Below are 16,268 nucleotides of genomic sequence, written 5' to 3' on the forward strand. Positions count from 1 at the left end.
AAACCGCGCTTGCTTGCTGGCTGGCTGGCTGGCTGGCTGCAGCTGCCTCCTCTGCACCTAAATATTGGACTTTTGGGGAGGGGGACAGCTCCGCTGTATCAACCATAAGACACGAGACATTCAGGATAAGTATAATATTATAACTAATAACAATAATAAGCAGACCCCACCCATATTCTTTACTCACAAAATTTTTTTTTTCAGTTGGGGTGTCCAAACCTACACCCGACTAATCCCCCAACCCCGAGGAGGAGAGCGGACTCCACCGATCCTACGCCAGATTGCTGAGCTCGGAATCGAACCTAGGCCGTCTCACCCTAACGAGGGCTACACAACCACCCGAGCAACCCGCCGGGACATATTCTTTACTCAATTTATGAATAAAGTTTCAACCAACCACTGTATCAACATTCAATCATCATATGTGTTTTCTTTGTCGAAAAACTGCAAACAGATTTTGAGTGTGTGATAGTTGGTCGTCCTATTATTGAGATGCTAAAGAGAAGCGTTTTTATTTATGCCACAATTTCTGAGTATGATATTTTTTTTAAATAAATAAATAACTGCCTATTATTATTGACTTCGCTAAATGCTGAAATTGTAGAATTACGTGTAAATATGGCCACCACCATATGTCAACATAGGCAAGTCCTCTTTTCAGCATCCATGATTCCCACCGCACAACAGCTCTTTCCCAATTACTTATCAATTATCATCTCTTTTATGTGCCTATCAATTATATCTGCTTCATTTCTGAGCAGGCTTGTCAGCTTTCGGCCTCTATAGCGATAAGACTGCGTCTTTTTTCTTTTTCTTTTTTGGGTAAAAAATATAAGACTATGGTTTTTTTTTTTTTGTGGGTAATCTCCATTTTATTGACCAATGGAGGGTGTAGTGGGGGAAATTTCCCAGTAGCCACGTGTCAGTTCGGACATGATGACCTGTCAGCTCGGCCAACCAATCTACGGATTAGCTCGGATATTGTGATATGACAGCTCGGACAGAGCAGCTCGGAGTAGAGGGAGGTCAGTTCGGCTGTAGCCGCCGCCTCTCCATGAAGTGGGCCTGATGGGCCGCCGCCTCCGGATCTTCAGGGGTAGTTGTATGAAACCCTAGAAGGACTCCGAACCCTAAGGGGACTTTGACTCCTATATGGAAACTACCACCCATTAAGCCTATATATACAGCACCACAAGACGACACAAGGTACGCCATCTTTAGTACTTCCTACTGTTGCTTTACTCTTGAGCTCTACTGACTTGACCGTCGGAACTATTCCAGGGACCCTAGTCCCGCAGTCGTTCTTTCTCCGCAGGATAGTATGTTCGGGTTTTCCCTCTCAGCTCGGCTGCACCCAGCCAGCTCGCTTCGTAGCAGCTTAACTCGGGTTGCGTCTTTGGCAGCTCACCAGGCCAGCTCGCCAGATCGCTTCCTTTCAGCTCGGCTGCACCCAGCCAGCTCTGTTCGTAGCAGCTCAGCTCGCTTCCTCTCAGCTCGCTCGGCCAGTCGCAGCTCAGCTCAAATCTTGTTTTTGGCAGTCGCATCAGAGGGATTACTGAAAAAGCCAGATTACTACTAAGTACTAGCAGTTTCCTATGCGTGTTTGGAACTAGCGTAATTAGGTTGTTACCTGTTAGGTTATGTGATGCTAGTACTTTGAAAAGTCTTTTCTCCCAAACTGCTATGACAAATTAGATTCTCGTTTAAGAGTCCTCTCCTCCTGATCATTAGACCAACACGAATGATTTCATTAACAATTTTTTATTGCTTTGCCTCATTTCTTTAACACTATTACGAGAAAATTTAGCATGTATACGAAGATTTGCCTGATAGGTGCTCAATCAGTCCTTTTTCAAAGGTTCTAACATGTTATCAAAAAATTATTTAAGTTAAATGAAAAAAAAATATGCAGGGTAACAAATGTAAATACATGCATATAAACGTTAATTAGATATACTAAATTATTAACCACCACATGCTTGTCTCACTTTCGGATTTTATGTTATTTTTAAACTCGGAATAAATTTAGGTGTTCTTTTTTTAAAAAAATTAAATACAAAAAGTTTTACAAGCACAACGAAAGATAATAACTGTTACAGTATGCATGGAGTGCTCAATAAGTACTCATTAAGAAAGATCTGGACTATCATAGTATCTAATCCTATTCGCTACTCATGGTTTCCCACCCCAACAACAGTATGGCCCAAAGAACTGCCTTTGCTTTTGGTCTTTCTTCGTAGATCTTCAAATTTCATCCCTCGTAATGAAATTCCAGTCTCTTCTATCTCACTCTAAGTAAATTAGCAGGAGGAAGTATAGGTTGATGGTAAGGTAGGAGGGATTGTGAGTATAAGATTTTGAATTCAACATCTCCTAATTACAAAAAAAAAAAAAAAAAAATCTAAGTGAATTGGCTTTGAGAGCATTCCACACAAATTTTTGGTGATTTTCACTTTCAACTCGATTCAATACCATTTGTTAGTTTTTAAAAAATTTAATTAATTTGAAAAAATGTCCAAATATAGAGAGCATATTAGCAGTGATTGTATGTATTAATGTAATAGGTGTAATTAAAATGTGCCAATGGATGTCTAATGGCAGTTAGAAAAAATCCTAATTGTTAACGTTTGCATTTATATAATAAGTTAAATTAATTTGAGTGTTGTTAAGAAAGACTCATTAGAAAATCCTAAATTTATTATTACTTTCCTTAATGATGTTCTCAGAAATCTTACCATTGCTACAATTATTTGTATACCTCACTGAGATTAGTTTTTGAAAATGTTCTTAATATTGCTCAAGATATTAGTACTATTTAAACATGTCAATGGGTCGGATTTTTTTTTTTTTATATCCAATATACTTATGTAGGGTTTCGATTTAATTTCTCAAATTCAAACTCTATCCATACTCAAATCATGTAAGAAAGTCATAGATTTAGGTAGGGTTTGATTTTTTATAATCCGTATCCAAATCAAGATCCAAACTAAACCCTGCCAAAATCCATGTATATATGCGCCCGCGCGTGTGTGTATAATTATAATTGATGTAACCATTTTTTATGAAAAGAATAAAAAGTAAAGTCAAGCAAATGAAGTATTGTACGTGGATGCGGATAAAACTTTGAAAATAAATAGACATAGTCGATAATAGTTTTTTTTAATTCATAATGTTGGATTCAATTGGGAGGAGGGATAAATTGGGTGGTTTGAGGGAGAAAGTGCAAATGAGGGGTCTCGAATTTGAATCTTTCAACTTACACTAAAAAAAATGAAAAAATAATATTGCATTCAATTTTTTGAATGTTAATTTTATTATTTTAAAAACAAAAAATGGACTATATTTGAGCTTTATATATTTTAAAAATATTTTTATTTTAATTCCTTTTTGCAGGTTCAACAAAGTACCATCTGATGTCCATTAGATACCCAATCCATGACAATTCAAGTCTGAATTTATTTTTTCAAACTCATACGAGAGGCTAGATGTGGATGTGAATCCAACTAAATTTAATAATTTAATAAATTTAATTTTGGATAAGGGATCCAATTCAGATTCTATCTATTGACATGTCTAGTACGGTTACAATACTCAGAAATCTACTCTTGGTCCTCTTATGTCGGTAAATAATAACCCCCAAGATAAAATTAGCCAAAGTTAATATATGTCCCTCCTATTTTTCATTCAGTATTTGGGAAAAACAACCCTCTTTCCTATTTCAAGGAAAAAGGACAAAAACGCAAAAATCAGAGGATTAGAGGAACATAAAATGTGAAAAATGGTAGGTTGAGTGTCTAAACTGTACAGTTGCAAGTGTTTTTTTACCACTCCAGTTCTTCGTAATACTGGATTTTTTTTTTTGGTTAAATTCGTTAAAGAAAAAGATTTCCTTGCTGAATAAGATCTTCGAGTGTTCGTACGCTCGGCTGCGGTAATGAACCTCTGTCTATCGAATCTATTGCAACAGTCATCGCCGACTTGGCCGTTTTGGCTTTACGGTTGAGGAGGCCAAAAAAGGCCCAAAACAACTGTAGTGGCAGCTCCGTAAATAAAAGCAAGACGGGGGCTACAAATACCGGTTTCAATTATAATAAAATCAGTGAAGATCCAACTTTGCCATCCAGAAATTGCCCAATTTTCCCAATACAGGTCTTCCGCGAGAGACGACTCAACGCAGGAGGAGAAAAGAGTGAGAAACTAGACAGACAAACCCAAAAAAGAAGAAGAGCAGTAGAGGCGGAGAGAGAAACAGAAAAGGAGAGATCAGCAGGCAATTGTCAAACAGGACTTGAAGTAGGAGGGAGAGAGAGAGAGACAAAACAAAAGGCTGTAATTACACGTACATATTTTGAAGGGAGAAAGTGTGTGATTCTTGTCTCTGGCATTAATGGCGGACGGGCAAAAACCGCGAAAGCATAGCGAGGACAGCGTGAAGCTATTTGTAGGTCAAGTGCCGAAGCACATGACGGAAGCGCAGCTTATGGCAATGTTCGAAGAGTTTGCTATTGTCGACGAAGTCAACATCATCAAAGACAAAACCACGCGAGCTTCTCGAGGTTCTCCCACCCGCACCCTCCCTTCCTCCCCTCTTCAAATTTCTTCTACCCCTTTTTTTATTTGACAATCTTTTCTTTTTCTTTGGATCGACAATGTAGATTCTTGCTGTATTTGAGTGTTGATTGAAAGATTTGTAAGGTCTGGTTTTGGGTGTTCTAACCCTAATTCTACGCGTTCTGTTATGATATGGTATACTCAGGGTGTTGTTTTGTAATATGTCCATCGAGGGAAGAAGCAGACAAGGCAGTAACTGCTTGCCATAACCAGAAGACTTTACCTGGGGTACATATCTTTTATATTTTCTTTTATCAGACATTGCTTGTACGCTCTGTCGTTCTGTGTGCGAATGGCTGAATTAGTAGAATTAATTGTTCGTTGTTGACAGTTATCCATTGTTTTCTTTTGTTGCTTTAAATAGTATTTATTGATTTTGGACGGACTGATATCTTACATTGTAATTACTAGTATGATCGTTTACTTTAATTCTCTTTAAACTTCCAAAGATCACAATATCACACTTTTTATTGATTTCTTTTTTTTTTACTTAAAAAAATACTAATGCAGTTCATGATGCTAGTGATCTGTAGTATAATGGAGGGCCGTTTGCAGTTTTCTGAACATGCGATTCTGTTCTTACCATATAAAAAAGCAACATAACTATCTTTGGTTTTTATGCCAGCCACAGTGGAAGCAACGGTAAAGGCATATATACATAGCAAGCTTTGGTTTTATCCTGCACAGTTAAGCTAATTGATAACAGTATAACCTACTATGTATATGTAAATGTGAGTAAATTTCTATACAGATTTACATAGACAAGCCGTCTTTGTTATGTTCATTATGTGTAATATAAGTAATCGAGTATCATGTTTATGAGTTTTTCTTAAGAATGAGAGGGATAACAAACACACGCGCGTGTGCGCACAAACACTAACTCGTAGTCAAATATCAGAATCACTTTGTAGCTTAGAAAACAAAAATCAACTGATCTCCAAGCACCCATTAACATGTTCTTGAGAGTCACAGAGATATATGTAGAATTTTACATTGGACTTACTCATGCTATAAATGATTTTGTTAAAAGAAGGTAATAACAAGATCTGTAAGTAATGTTTTGGTGAATAGATTATAGTTGATTTCCAGAAAGTGAAAGTCACTGCCTTGGTACTTTTTCTCTCTTAATACTATTGCACTTATCGATAGAAGTCTAGTGGTGATTTCGTTACTGAAGTGATGTTTCCCATGGCTATTGGAGAGTGTGGATGATCAGTTTAAACTTTACTACAAGAATGGAAGAAAAGGAATGAGTTAATTTCAACAATTTGAGTTAGGGAAAAAAAAGCTGGTATAGCCATGTCACATGTTGTTCAACTACTTGTTTGTCGATTCATGAAAATTTTCGCTATTTTGCAGCACGTATAATAGGAAATGCCAGAATTCTGTAAATAAAAAAAAAGAAGAGTAAATATCTTCCTTTCCTGCCAAATTTTTGCCCAAAAAAGGTACTCTGACAGTCTCATAGGAGCTTTGGGTCCGCTTCAGATGCGATTTGCGGATTCAGTGATTGATTAATGAATTTTTGTAGACATATGCATAAATGAAAGTATAGGATATATATTGGGCAAGTAACAAAAGCAGGCAGAAGATTTAGGGAGCATGGGACCAAGGTCTACCTGAGACATCTTGTTGATCCTGTCTGGCAAAAATTGAAGTGCTAGACATTGAAAATCTTACTGCTAAAAAATTTATACTTTTTGAATGGGTTTTAGCAATCATAGTATGCCATATTTTCTGTTCGCATTTCTTTTGGGCACAATATGGATCTTTGGTGTTTGTAGAGGAAAAGGGGAAGGTTAGTGAAATGAGAAGAGAATAACTTTATATAGTCTCTCTTATATAGACATGAAAGTTAAAGTGAAAAATTTTTGAACCTCTTGTGGAAAATTAGGACCTTTAAAGAAATAATGAACATCTTGTGCTGAGTATCTGTTTTTTATGCCATATCATAGTTCATCTCTTTCTTATAATGAAGACAAGCACGAAAAACTGATGTTCTCAGAATTTTAACCTTTCCTCAGTGGATTTTAAGTTTCCAACAGGGGCTTGTGTTTTAGAAAAAAGGACATGCCATCAAAGGTTGAGAATTTTGTGAAAAGATTACAGGAATTTGGTTTTTGATTTTGCCTAAGGAGCTTCTTGCTCCCGTTATTATCCATGTACAGAAATAGGTCCCCTCTCCAGTTGATAGACAAACGACATTTTAGAGAATATCTAGCTGGGATGGTTCTCTCTGGTTAAGGATGTATCAAGTTTATAGATAGTTTTCCTCCTGACACAAAATCAAAGTGGCTTCATTAAGCCCCTGATTGGTAAGGCTGGTAGTCAGGAATCATGCTTTGAATATTCCTTTTTTATTCTTCTTTGGTAATGCTTGGACCTTATGAGCAGTTTTCTACTGGATGCTACCTATCTGCATGTGTGCTTATGTATAACAGATTATTTTCATTTGGGAATTGCACTCATCTTTGCGAATGTTATACTGTTATTTTGTTTCTGAGAAAAGCATCCTGCTCTCTTTTCATTCAGGCATCTAGTCCATTGCAAGTGAAGTATGCTGATGGCGAGTTGGAAAGGCTAGGTGAATTACATTTTTCCACCATGATATTTTATATTTGTCCTTATAATTTTGTTTTAGGTCCTTATATTATTATACACATTGTTTCTATTATTAATTTACTTGTTCTGGTTTCAATTTTGTGTTCCTTTACATTTCATTGAATTGGTAACTGTTTTTGGGCATATGTTACATTTGTCAAACATACAGAGCATAAACTATTTGTTGGCATGCTCCCAAAGAATGTTACTGATGCTGAAGTCTCTGATTTATTTTCACAATATGGAAGTATCAAAGACTTGCAAATTCTTAGGGGTTCTCAGCAAACAAGTAAAGGTATAGCAATATTGTACCTAAATTTTTTCTGAGTTGGAGTTTTCGACTGGTGTTCTCAAGCCAGGAGATTTATGCTTTTTTCTGTGTGTTGTATTGATTATGTAGGATGTGCTTTTCTAAAATATGAAACAAAAGAACAAGCGCTTTCAGCCATTGAGGCCCTCAATGGGAAGCATAAGATGGAGGTTTGTGTAATTTACCAATCTTTTCTAATCTTCTAAATGTAGTTGCAGTTTGACACTGCCATGTGTATTCTTTTGTGAGCAGCCGTTGTAGCCATTGGGATTAGACTTGCAAATTTATTAGTTATGATATGAATAGAGGAACAATTGATTATGAAATGGCATTTGGGAAGTTAGGAAACCTTTTGATGCTTTTTGTTGTGAGCTTATTGATGAATTTCTTGCTCTATTTGCATATGATTAGTCTTTAGTGTCAGGAGCGATGGTTAAGACATTTGTTCCGTGTTTGTTTCCAAGTTCTGCTTCTTGCTTGTCGCGGCATTGAAACAAGAAGCGTATATGTACGAGAATTGATAGCAATTCTGCAGGATCTAATGGCTATAAACCTCAATATCTTTAGCTTTTTGAAATTTGTGACATTCGATGTCCAAGAGCTCTTCGTCACTTGTTTCTTGAAAATGTTCTTAGCTGTGCTACTAGGTATCAGCCAATAGCAGATTGATTATATGGATATTTCCATGTCGCACTAAATCCCTCTCCACCTTTGCTCCCTACCTTGGATGAAGTTTGAGATGGCAGTGTGAAGCTTTTTGATTTATTCAAGGCTCAGCGAAGCCGATTGGCTGAATTCTTTATCACCTTGTTTTACACAATACCAAGTAATGGAATTATTGAATTCTGTCCTTGTTGCTTTTGCCCGTTGCAGTTGCATAGAGATTAGTTCTGCTCTCCAAAGCTTTGATTTTGAACATTTTTTTACATTTCCAATCATTAACAAACTGTCAAGTCTTGTTATTTATTCTTCAAAGGATACCGTTGAACAATTTTGATTGTAACTTGTATTCTGTATTAGGGTTCGTCTGTACCTTTGGTAGTCAAGTGGGCTGATACAGAAAAAGAAAGACAAGCTCGGAGGGCACAGAAAGCTTTGTCACAGGCTTCTAGTGTGCCAAATGCTGAATCAAGACAGCATCCATCTCTGTTTGGTGCTTTACCAATGGGTTATATGCCACCATACAATGGCTATGGATATCAGGTCGGTTTACTTCTATTTACAAGGGTTATTAACTGAAATTCTTGATTGTTCAGCTGACTGTTGAAAGCTCTTAAATAGCTGTTTATGTTTTAATGTTTGTGTTCAAATTGATTCTTCCTTTTCAGAGATTGCTAGATATTGCTGCTCCAGTTAACTTGACAGTGGTTGTCTTTGCAGGCTTCCGGGACTTATGGACTCATGCAGTATCGCCTGCCACCGGTACAAAACCAGCATGCTTTCCCAAATATGATCCCTTCTGTGAACCAAGGAAGTGCCTTGCGTGGAGTAGTCCCTGATGTTTCTCCTGGATTGGGCCCAAGAAATTATACCATGTCACCTGCAAATTATGTAGGATCCACTTATGGGGTTCAGTATCCTATGGCATATCCTGGAGGAATTATGAGTGGCAGGCCTTTGAGTGGTTCTTCTGGTTCTGCACCACCTGCCAATTCAAATAGCCCTTCTGCAGCATCTTCAAGTGTCAGTACCAGTTCTGGGAGTCAAGTTGAAGGTTGTTGGGACTACTTTTTAGTATTCTATTGTCTCCCATGTTTTTTCTGATGGAATAAATTTGTTGAAAAGCCTTTTGGGTATTCTATGATTTTCATTCTGTGATGGATACACACACACACACACACATATATATACACCCACACATATATGAATAGACTGGTTGATTGCAGGTCCACCTGGTGCTAATTTGTTTATTTACCACATTCCTCAAGAATTTGGTGATCAAGAGCTTGCAAAAGCCTTTCAAGCATTTGGTACAGTCTTGAGTGCAAAAGTTTTTGTTGACAAGGCTACTGGTGTCAGCAAATGCTTTGGTATAAACTCAACTTGTTGTACAACTGAATTGAGCTGTCTTTGTTGTGCTTCTAATTTCTTGTGTTGACAGGATTTGTCAGTTATGACTCACCAGGAGCTGCACAATCTGCTATTAACATGATGAACGGTTACCAATTAGGAGGTAAAAAGTTGAAGGTTCAACTCAAACGAGATAATAAACAAAGTAAGCCTTACTGATGTTCAGGTAAGCTTTGGAAGGATGCAGAATTTTCTACCACAAATGGCTGCGTTGCAAGTCTGGTTCAAAATCAGCTGTTGAGGGTGGATCTGAGACAATCTCTGGATTTATGTGCTACCCCATCCCGATTGTAGTTGCCTTTTGTGGGTGGAAGTCCCAAAAACTTGTAAAATTGTCAATTAATTCTGTGCCATTGCAATTTGTAATTTATTTTACATGGAATATCATTTGGACATTGATGATTAATTTATTGATTCTTCTCCGATTCACTTTATCTTTGGTATAGCTTTCTTGAAACTTTTTTTTTTTTTTGGTTATCTATGAAAATTTTGTTGCTTTGCTTTGGTTTACAAATTTATGGATGCCTATCATTTACTGTGTTTAAATTGCATTTTCAAAAGGAAAGCTAACTATATTCCATAAAATTTGGAATACACTGTTTTGCAAATTCTGAGCTCCTGCATTGCTTGTGTTAGAAAACTTTAGTACTTTTCATTTTCAATTATGTATATGGACTGATATTGTAGATTTTTGGTGGCCACCAGAAGCAAACAATAGGTCAAATTGGCGAAATCAAAGATTTCAAAATGCTTGTTCATCAAATTGTTTTGTTGAAGATGTGTTTACTATGAAGTGGATTTTCAGGTACGTCTTTTATGCTTAGAATGTATGTTTCTTTTCGGTTGCAAATGCATTTCCATTGAGCGCCTCTACTATTAATAAGTTTTATTCCAGAGTTTCCATCTTTATTGCACATTCTGATAATCATTTCTGTGGCTTGATCTTACTCACGCCTCTTCAATTTAGGGTCATGGAGTTGCATTCTCAACAACACTTGGCGTGATTATCATATGTGCCATTCCTCAATTTAGGTTCTCACATTGCAGCCTGTTCCCTGTTGTTTTCGTGACTCAATCTTTCACATACTTTTTTGACGTCTCTTCTTGAGATCTTACAGTTTATATATCTTAGCTATCTGATATCTTCTTGGAAAGCCTTTGGTTATAGGAATAGCATTTCCCAGTTGTCTTATAATTCCTCATCCTTGCATAATTCATGTTTCCCAACTTTCAAGCAAAACTTTTTTCATTATTTCTCCAGTTTTTATTTACTATTTGAGTGCTTGAAATGCTGATATATTGATCCCCTTTGTTTCTTTGATTTTTTCTTTCCAGCTCAATACTTTGACAAGCAGTTATCGTTGACTACCCGAGCATATGTTTATCATTTATTAGGCTAGGCATGCTTATATAAGCCAGTGGCTGTTGCTGTATAATTATGCTTATTTTTCTTATGACCTATATTGACAGATGTAAAAGTTTCAAGCTGCTGGGGTGTGAGTATTGGTTTTTAAGTAAAAATTTATTTCTTCTATATCTATTATCCCTTATACACTGTCCTTTTTTATAAAATGCATCTTATTCGTATAAACGAGAAATTGAAGAAGACCAAATGTAGATAGATAGCTAAGAGAGTGTGTGGTTACTACCAAGGACTACTAGTTGTTTGCTATGTATCTATGTAGAGAGCGTTGCAGGTCTATTGGTGGAATTAGGTTACTGTGTTCTTTTGTGTTTTTAGAGTTTTCTACTGTCCTTGACTGTTATTTTTCTGGGGCATCAACTAATTTATATTGACCTTAAAAAAAGAAGGTTTATAGAAGACATAGAAATGTAAAGTTTTTATTTCTTTATTCCCTTCTGTCCGGAGTTTTTTTTTTTTTGGGGGGGGGGGGGGGGAGGTGGGGGTTCAAATATATGTTTTGCATTTGCAGGGTAGAAATGACTAAATTATCATGAAGGAAAACATGAATTGTCGAGTGATGATGTTAACATTTGCCAGCATCTGTTGAAATGGTCGAATAGAATACACGGTGTGCCACAAATGCTTTTTGTGCTGCTGCCTTTTGTAGCACCAAGAATGTTTGAACAAGAAGTACTGACGTGTTTTGCATCCTTCTTTTGTGTTTCTTCTTCTTCTTTTCTCTTTTATCGCATTGTATCTTTTTCTTTTCAGGTGGAAGTTTGGATGTTGTAAGAAAAATGGAGTTGCATATTTCGGTTTTGGTATCTCAATAAATTCAGTGCTGCTATCGATTGTCAGTGCACTAGTTCACAAGCCGTATGTGCTTTTTGGTGGCAAAATTTCTTGAATTTTGAGTGAAGCTTCTGAAATTGCTTCTTAATATGGTTTTGCAGGTTCATAAAATCCTGATATCTTGAAAATTAAGTAATCATTATTCTGATTGTTGGGAATGAAAATCTTGTTATGTTGCCTTCATAGACTAGTACTTGGATGAGAATGAAAATCTGATGTTGCCAAAGATTTTTGGGACCACACTTCGTATAGAGCTAATCTAAGGTACAGTAGTACTTGCTGAGAGTGTACCATTTGTATTTTAATCTGTTTGAAACCTGGGCAGTGCAGCTGTTACTCACCACTTGCTGTTTTTTTTTTTTTTTGTGGTAGCTACAGTGGAGTGGATTCCGGGTTGGACGCATGAAAAGGTCTGTTTTTTTGGACCTTTTTTTAAAAAAATCCACGGTTCGGATGGTTAGATGGTGTAAAACGTTTGGCAAACGTTGACACGGATTGGACTCGAGCAAGATCTGTATTTGTCTTGAATCTGCTACTAGGAGAGAGACGGAGAGTACCACTAGCTACCTCCTTGAATCAAGTCAATGGTAATTGGGTACGTCTGGACATTTGAAGCCAAGTCATTGGCTATGCTGTAATTGCAGATTCTGAGTTCATGAATTTGCAGGACAGATTGGTTTGGAACTTTGGGTATGCTTATGCTTTCTAGAAGGAAAGTTGATTTTACAATTGAGAGATCGGATAATCGTGGGGAAAAGTGCCTTGTACGGGAGGCTCTTTGCTGCGGTGGCTAAGTTGCGTGGTGCTGCACGTTATAATTGCTTTTCGTCGCTGGCCCAATCAAATTGACAAAGCAACGTGGAAGATACTCGCTAGCCGCCTTGGCTGGAATGGTGTGACTTAATTCAGAGATTTGGGATATATAACATACAGTATGATGTTACTTCTTTAGGTCTGTTTCACGACCTTTGCAGTATTTGTACGTCTAATAAAAGTAACAGTTGATACATCGTCAAAATGTCAAAAGCATCGGTAACGAGGTTTCCAACCAGTGACAGCAGTCTAAGCGCGGACGGTTTCGAATTACGGCGTGGCCTGTGGGTCAAAGACCATGTGCTTTGTTGGTGATTTTTTGTTTGAAAACAATTTTGAGCGTTCTTCTTCTTTTTGGCACCTTATCCACGCCTCAGAATTGACAGCCCAAGAAAAGAAGAGAAGGTCTTGCGGTGTGATCCGTGACAAGTGACAACAGGGGGCAATGAACGAGGTGGGGATGTCCTGTGAGTCGGAGTACCCGGAAATCCAGTGAGGTCGTTTGGGTTGCAACTTTACATTGCATGTCGCTGATTAATAGTTATATGTATTTCTTTAGTATCAAATGGTATATGGTAGTATATGATATTTTTGCTTTTCGGGCTTTCTTCTAAGTCTTCCTACTTCAGTTGTTTTCTTTTTTTTTTTTTTTTTTTTTTGTTTTAAGGCATTATTATTGAGCTAATTCTAACCTTAAATAATCAACGAATACCAATTAAAATGGAATCGTTCAACAATCAACCAACAAATCTTTATTGGCCGTGAATGCACCTTGCGGTCAAGCTGTGTTTGTAATTGTGGTCCACCTCTGAACTTAAAAGTAAACTCAGATAGTAAGCAAACCATAGTCTTCTCCGTGAACGGTGACTTTTGTCGCCCAAGAGTCTACTATTAGATAAGTTTAGACATAGAGAAAGGGTGCATTTGACAAAATTAAATTTTGAATATTACAATTTAAAATCTGAATTCATTAATTTACTGAATTGTTACGTGCTAAATCTGATATATTTTAATGTAACTACATTAAGTAAATAGTTTATTATTTATGTTTTAGAGCAAGTTTTATTTAAAAAATTCAGTATCACTTAATTAATTTAAATATTTTATTTTTTTGTTAATTAATTAGTTTTGTCTTAATATATTAATGTCTAAATCCATTATGTTTAAGTGTTAAATTGGGTTATCAAACAGGGCAAGTCTCTTACATTCAAGATTTTTGAACATTTAGAAATGAATTCACCCAATGTTTCAAACATTTTTTTTAAAAAAAAAAACTAAACATTACAAAGGGTCATGCCCAGAATTTCTTTTTGTTGATCATTTAACTTTTTTGGGCAATTTGGATACCACATACAAGCTGTAGCATGCAATGTTTTTTGGTTTTCCTTTTTTTTTTAAACAAAAATAAAATCTTGTGCTAGTTTGAAGTGTTTTTTTTTTATAATAGTTTGAAGTGTTTGATCCTTCAGTCCGTTGCCGGTCATGATGCGCAAGACTTGTTCAAGCCATCGTCAAGCTCAAACGTGTTGTTCTTTTGAGTAAACGGAACCAAACTGGGAACTGAACTAAGAATCTAAGGCACAAACAGCATACGTAAGAGTTACGACAAGCGTACAAATGAAAAAGTACAAAAGATTCCTAGCAATTCTCTGTCAACTAATCAGCTCTAATTTGAATATCTCATTGTTTCAAATAATATTTCGCTTGTACTACAAATACATTTTTTTAACTTATTTTTTTTTATTTTTAAATATTTTTATCTCACATACATCACATTATAAAAAGTGTTACAGTAATTATTTGTATTTCAAATACTTCCTCCGTCCCACATTGACAGTCCTGTATTTCTTTTTCATCTGTCCCAAATTGTAATCCACTTTCCAATTGAAGAATGTAGTTGTATTTTAATTTTTTCTAAAATACCCTTATTCAATGTAAGTAGTTGTTACTATAAACCTACCCCATTTAATGAGAGTTGATTTTTCTTTTACCATCAATTCAAGTTCCCATAAAATTGTATCATATTTAATGTGAGGGTATTTTAGAAAAATAGCAATCTAAATTTACTTTTCCAACAAAGTTAACTACTACTTTTTCTTAAACTGTGTGAAAAAAGAAACAGGACTATCAAAATGGGACGGAGGGAGTAATAATCTATCCAAACAAACCAAATAATCCATCATTAGTTGGGACATTGGAATTAGTCTCCGGCTCTCAGCATCCTTTTTTGCCCACTTTAGAAATTTACTAGTCCAGATTAGTGATTAATGCAATTAATTTCGGGATCGACTGTAAAGAAAGAAAATAAGAATTGCGATGACCTTTTCTGTTCTCTTATTGCGGGCAGAGTTGGGTTTTAGCACATGTCCAAACTTGGATGGTAATAACACGTAGGGTCGCCGATTCGGGTTTCCTTCCCTGCATTATTGCTTCTAGAAACACTAGGTTCGGTTCGGTTCAACGTCATCGTGGAGCAATTGGTTTGTATGACATGATGGAATTCTTCTAGATGTGGAGCGAGGGTGCCGTGTTAGTGTTAATTTTCCGCATCTCCAAAAGCCAAAACCGACCAATCATTATATTTTACAAGGGATCATCGTCATCACTGCAAAGCTACAAAAAGCAAATGCAGAAATTCTCCAAATTGTCCATGCGCAAAAATGCAAAGGACGTACAAATTAACTCTCCAGAGCCAAATATGGGCTGAGCAGCGCACCACTAGCTACAGCTAAATAGCCTCTCTTTTTCCGAGTGTCAAACAAGACAGCTCATCCCAGAACGCTCTCTCGTCCTTCCTCCTAAACCTTTATATAACCCACATTCATGTTCATCTCGCCGTTTTTCTTTCTCCAAGTTCCAACCCCCTCCCTCTCTTTAACATTCTTTTTTGTTTAAAAAGGGAAAAAAAAAAAAGAGGATGGATTTAGTTCCAGAGTCGGAAGAGACACGTATGGATTGGAGGACTAATAAGTATGTGGATATTTTCTCCTGCATGCTTTTCGAGAGCACCGGCGATTCAGAGGCTGATTCCGGCTTTAACGGTGCAGATGACGCCGGATCAAGTCATGAAGCGACGGCCGGTTTAGCTGAGGATGATGCATTTTCTTGCAGCTGCGAGAATGCGTGTTATAACGATTTTGATCACCCTACGGGTACCGGGGGGGTTTATGTTGCTAACGCCGATGAGGTAGAGCGAGAAGAAGCGGGAGAATATGCGTCACATTTGCGCGACGAGTGCGAGGATGAGGACGTTGAAAGTAGCGGGGCTAATTGTTACATGGAGGTGGTCTTCAAACGGAATCGTGACGAGTCGGAGGCAGCAGAATTAGAAGCGGAATCGGTGGCAGGGCAGAGGAACAAGAAGAAACTCAAGGTCTGCGGTGCCGAGTTGAAGAAGTTGGATGAAAGGGACAAGGATCGCCACTTCTGGGAAGCCTGTTTGGCATCTTGAACGGCACTGGGGCCTCAATTCTGAGAGTTTTTTTTTTTTCCTTTTTTCTTTCTTTCTTTTCTTTGGGCGAGACAAAAAAGTGTTGAAGATTAATCTTACACCAGCACGTAGACAATCTCCCTCCTGGTTTAGTTTGGTAGAAGATTAATTATCTT

The 16,268-nt window shown here is 37.0% G+C and overlaps 1 protein-coding gene and 1 long non-coding RNA gene across 2 annotated transcripts; both read left to right on the forward strand.

The window, feature by feature from the left end:
* Nucleotides 1–4,083: 4,083 nt before the first annotated feature.
* Nucleotides 4,084–10,026, forward strand: LOC113717215 (RNA-binding protein BRN1-like). Its single transcript, XM_027241926.2, has 9 exons — nucleotides 4,084–4,556; nucleotides 4,757–4,839; nucleotides 7,144–7,195; nucleotides 7,382–7,507; nucleotides 7,613–7,692; nucleotides 8,543–8,725; nucleotides 8,903–9,236; nucleotides 9,409–9,552; nucleotides 9,624–10,026. The coding sequence occupies exons 1-9, from the start codon at nucleotides 4,388–4,390 to the stop codon at nucleotides 9,749–9,751; spliced, it is 1,299 nt and encodes a 432-aa protein (XP_027097727.2). The 5' UTR covers nucleotides 4,084–4,387; the 3' UTR covers nucleotides 9,752–10,026.
* A 1,463-nt stretch (nucleotides 10,027–11,489) lies between these two features.
* On the forward strand, nucleotides 11,490–13,276 carry LOC140015343 (uncharacterized). Its single transcript, XR_011821965.1, has 2 exons — nucleotides 11,490–12,113; nucleotides 12,222–13,276. It is a non-coding gene; the product is annotated as an uncharacterized lncRNA (long non-coding RNA).
* The last annotated feature ends 2,992 nt before the right edge of the window (nucleotides 13,277–16,268 follow it).

Source organism: Coffea arabica, chromosome 1e (assembly GCF_036785885.1).
Source record: "Coffea arabica cultivar ET-39 chromosome 1e, Coffea Arabica ET-39 HiFi, whole genome shotgun sequence".
Taxonomy (NCBI): domain Eukaryota; kingdom Viridiplantae; phylum Streptophyta; class Magnoliopsida; order Gentianales; family Rubiaceae; genus Coffea; species Coffea arabica.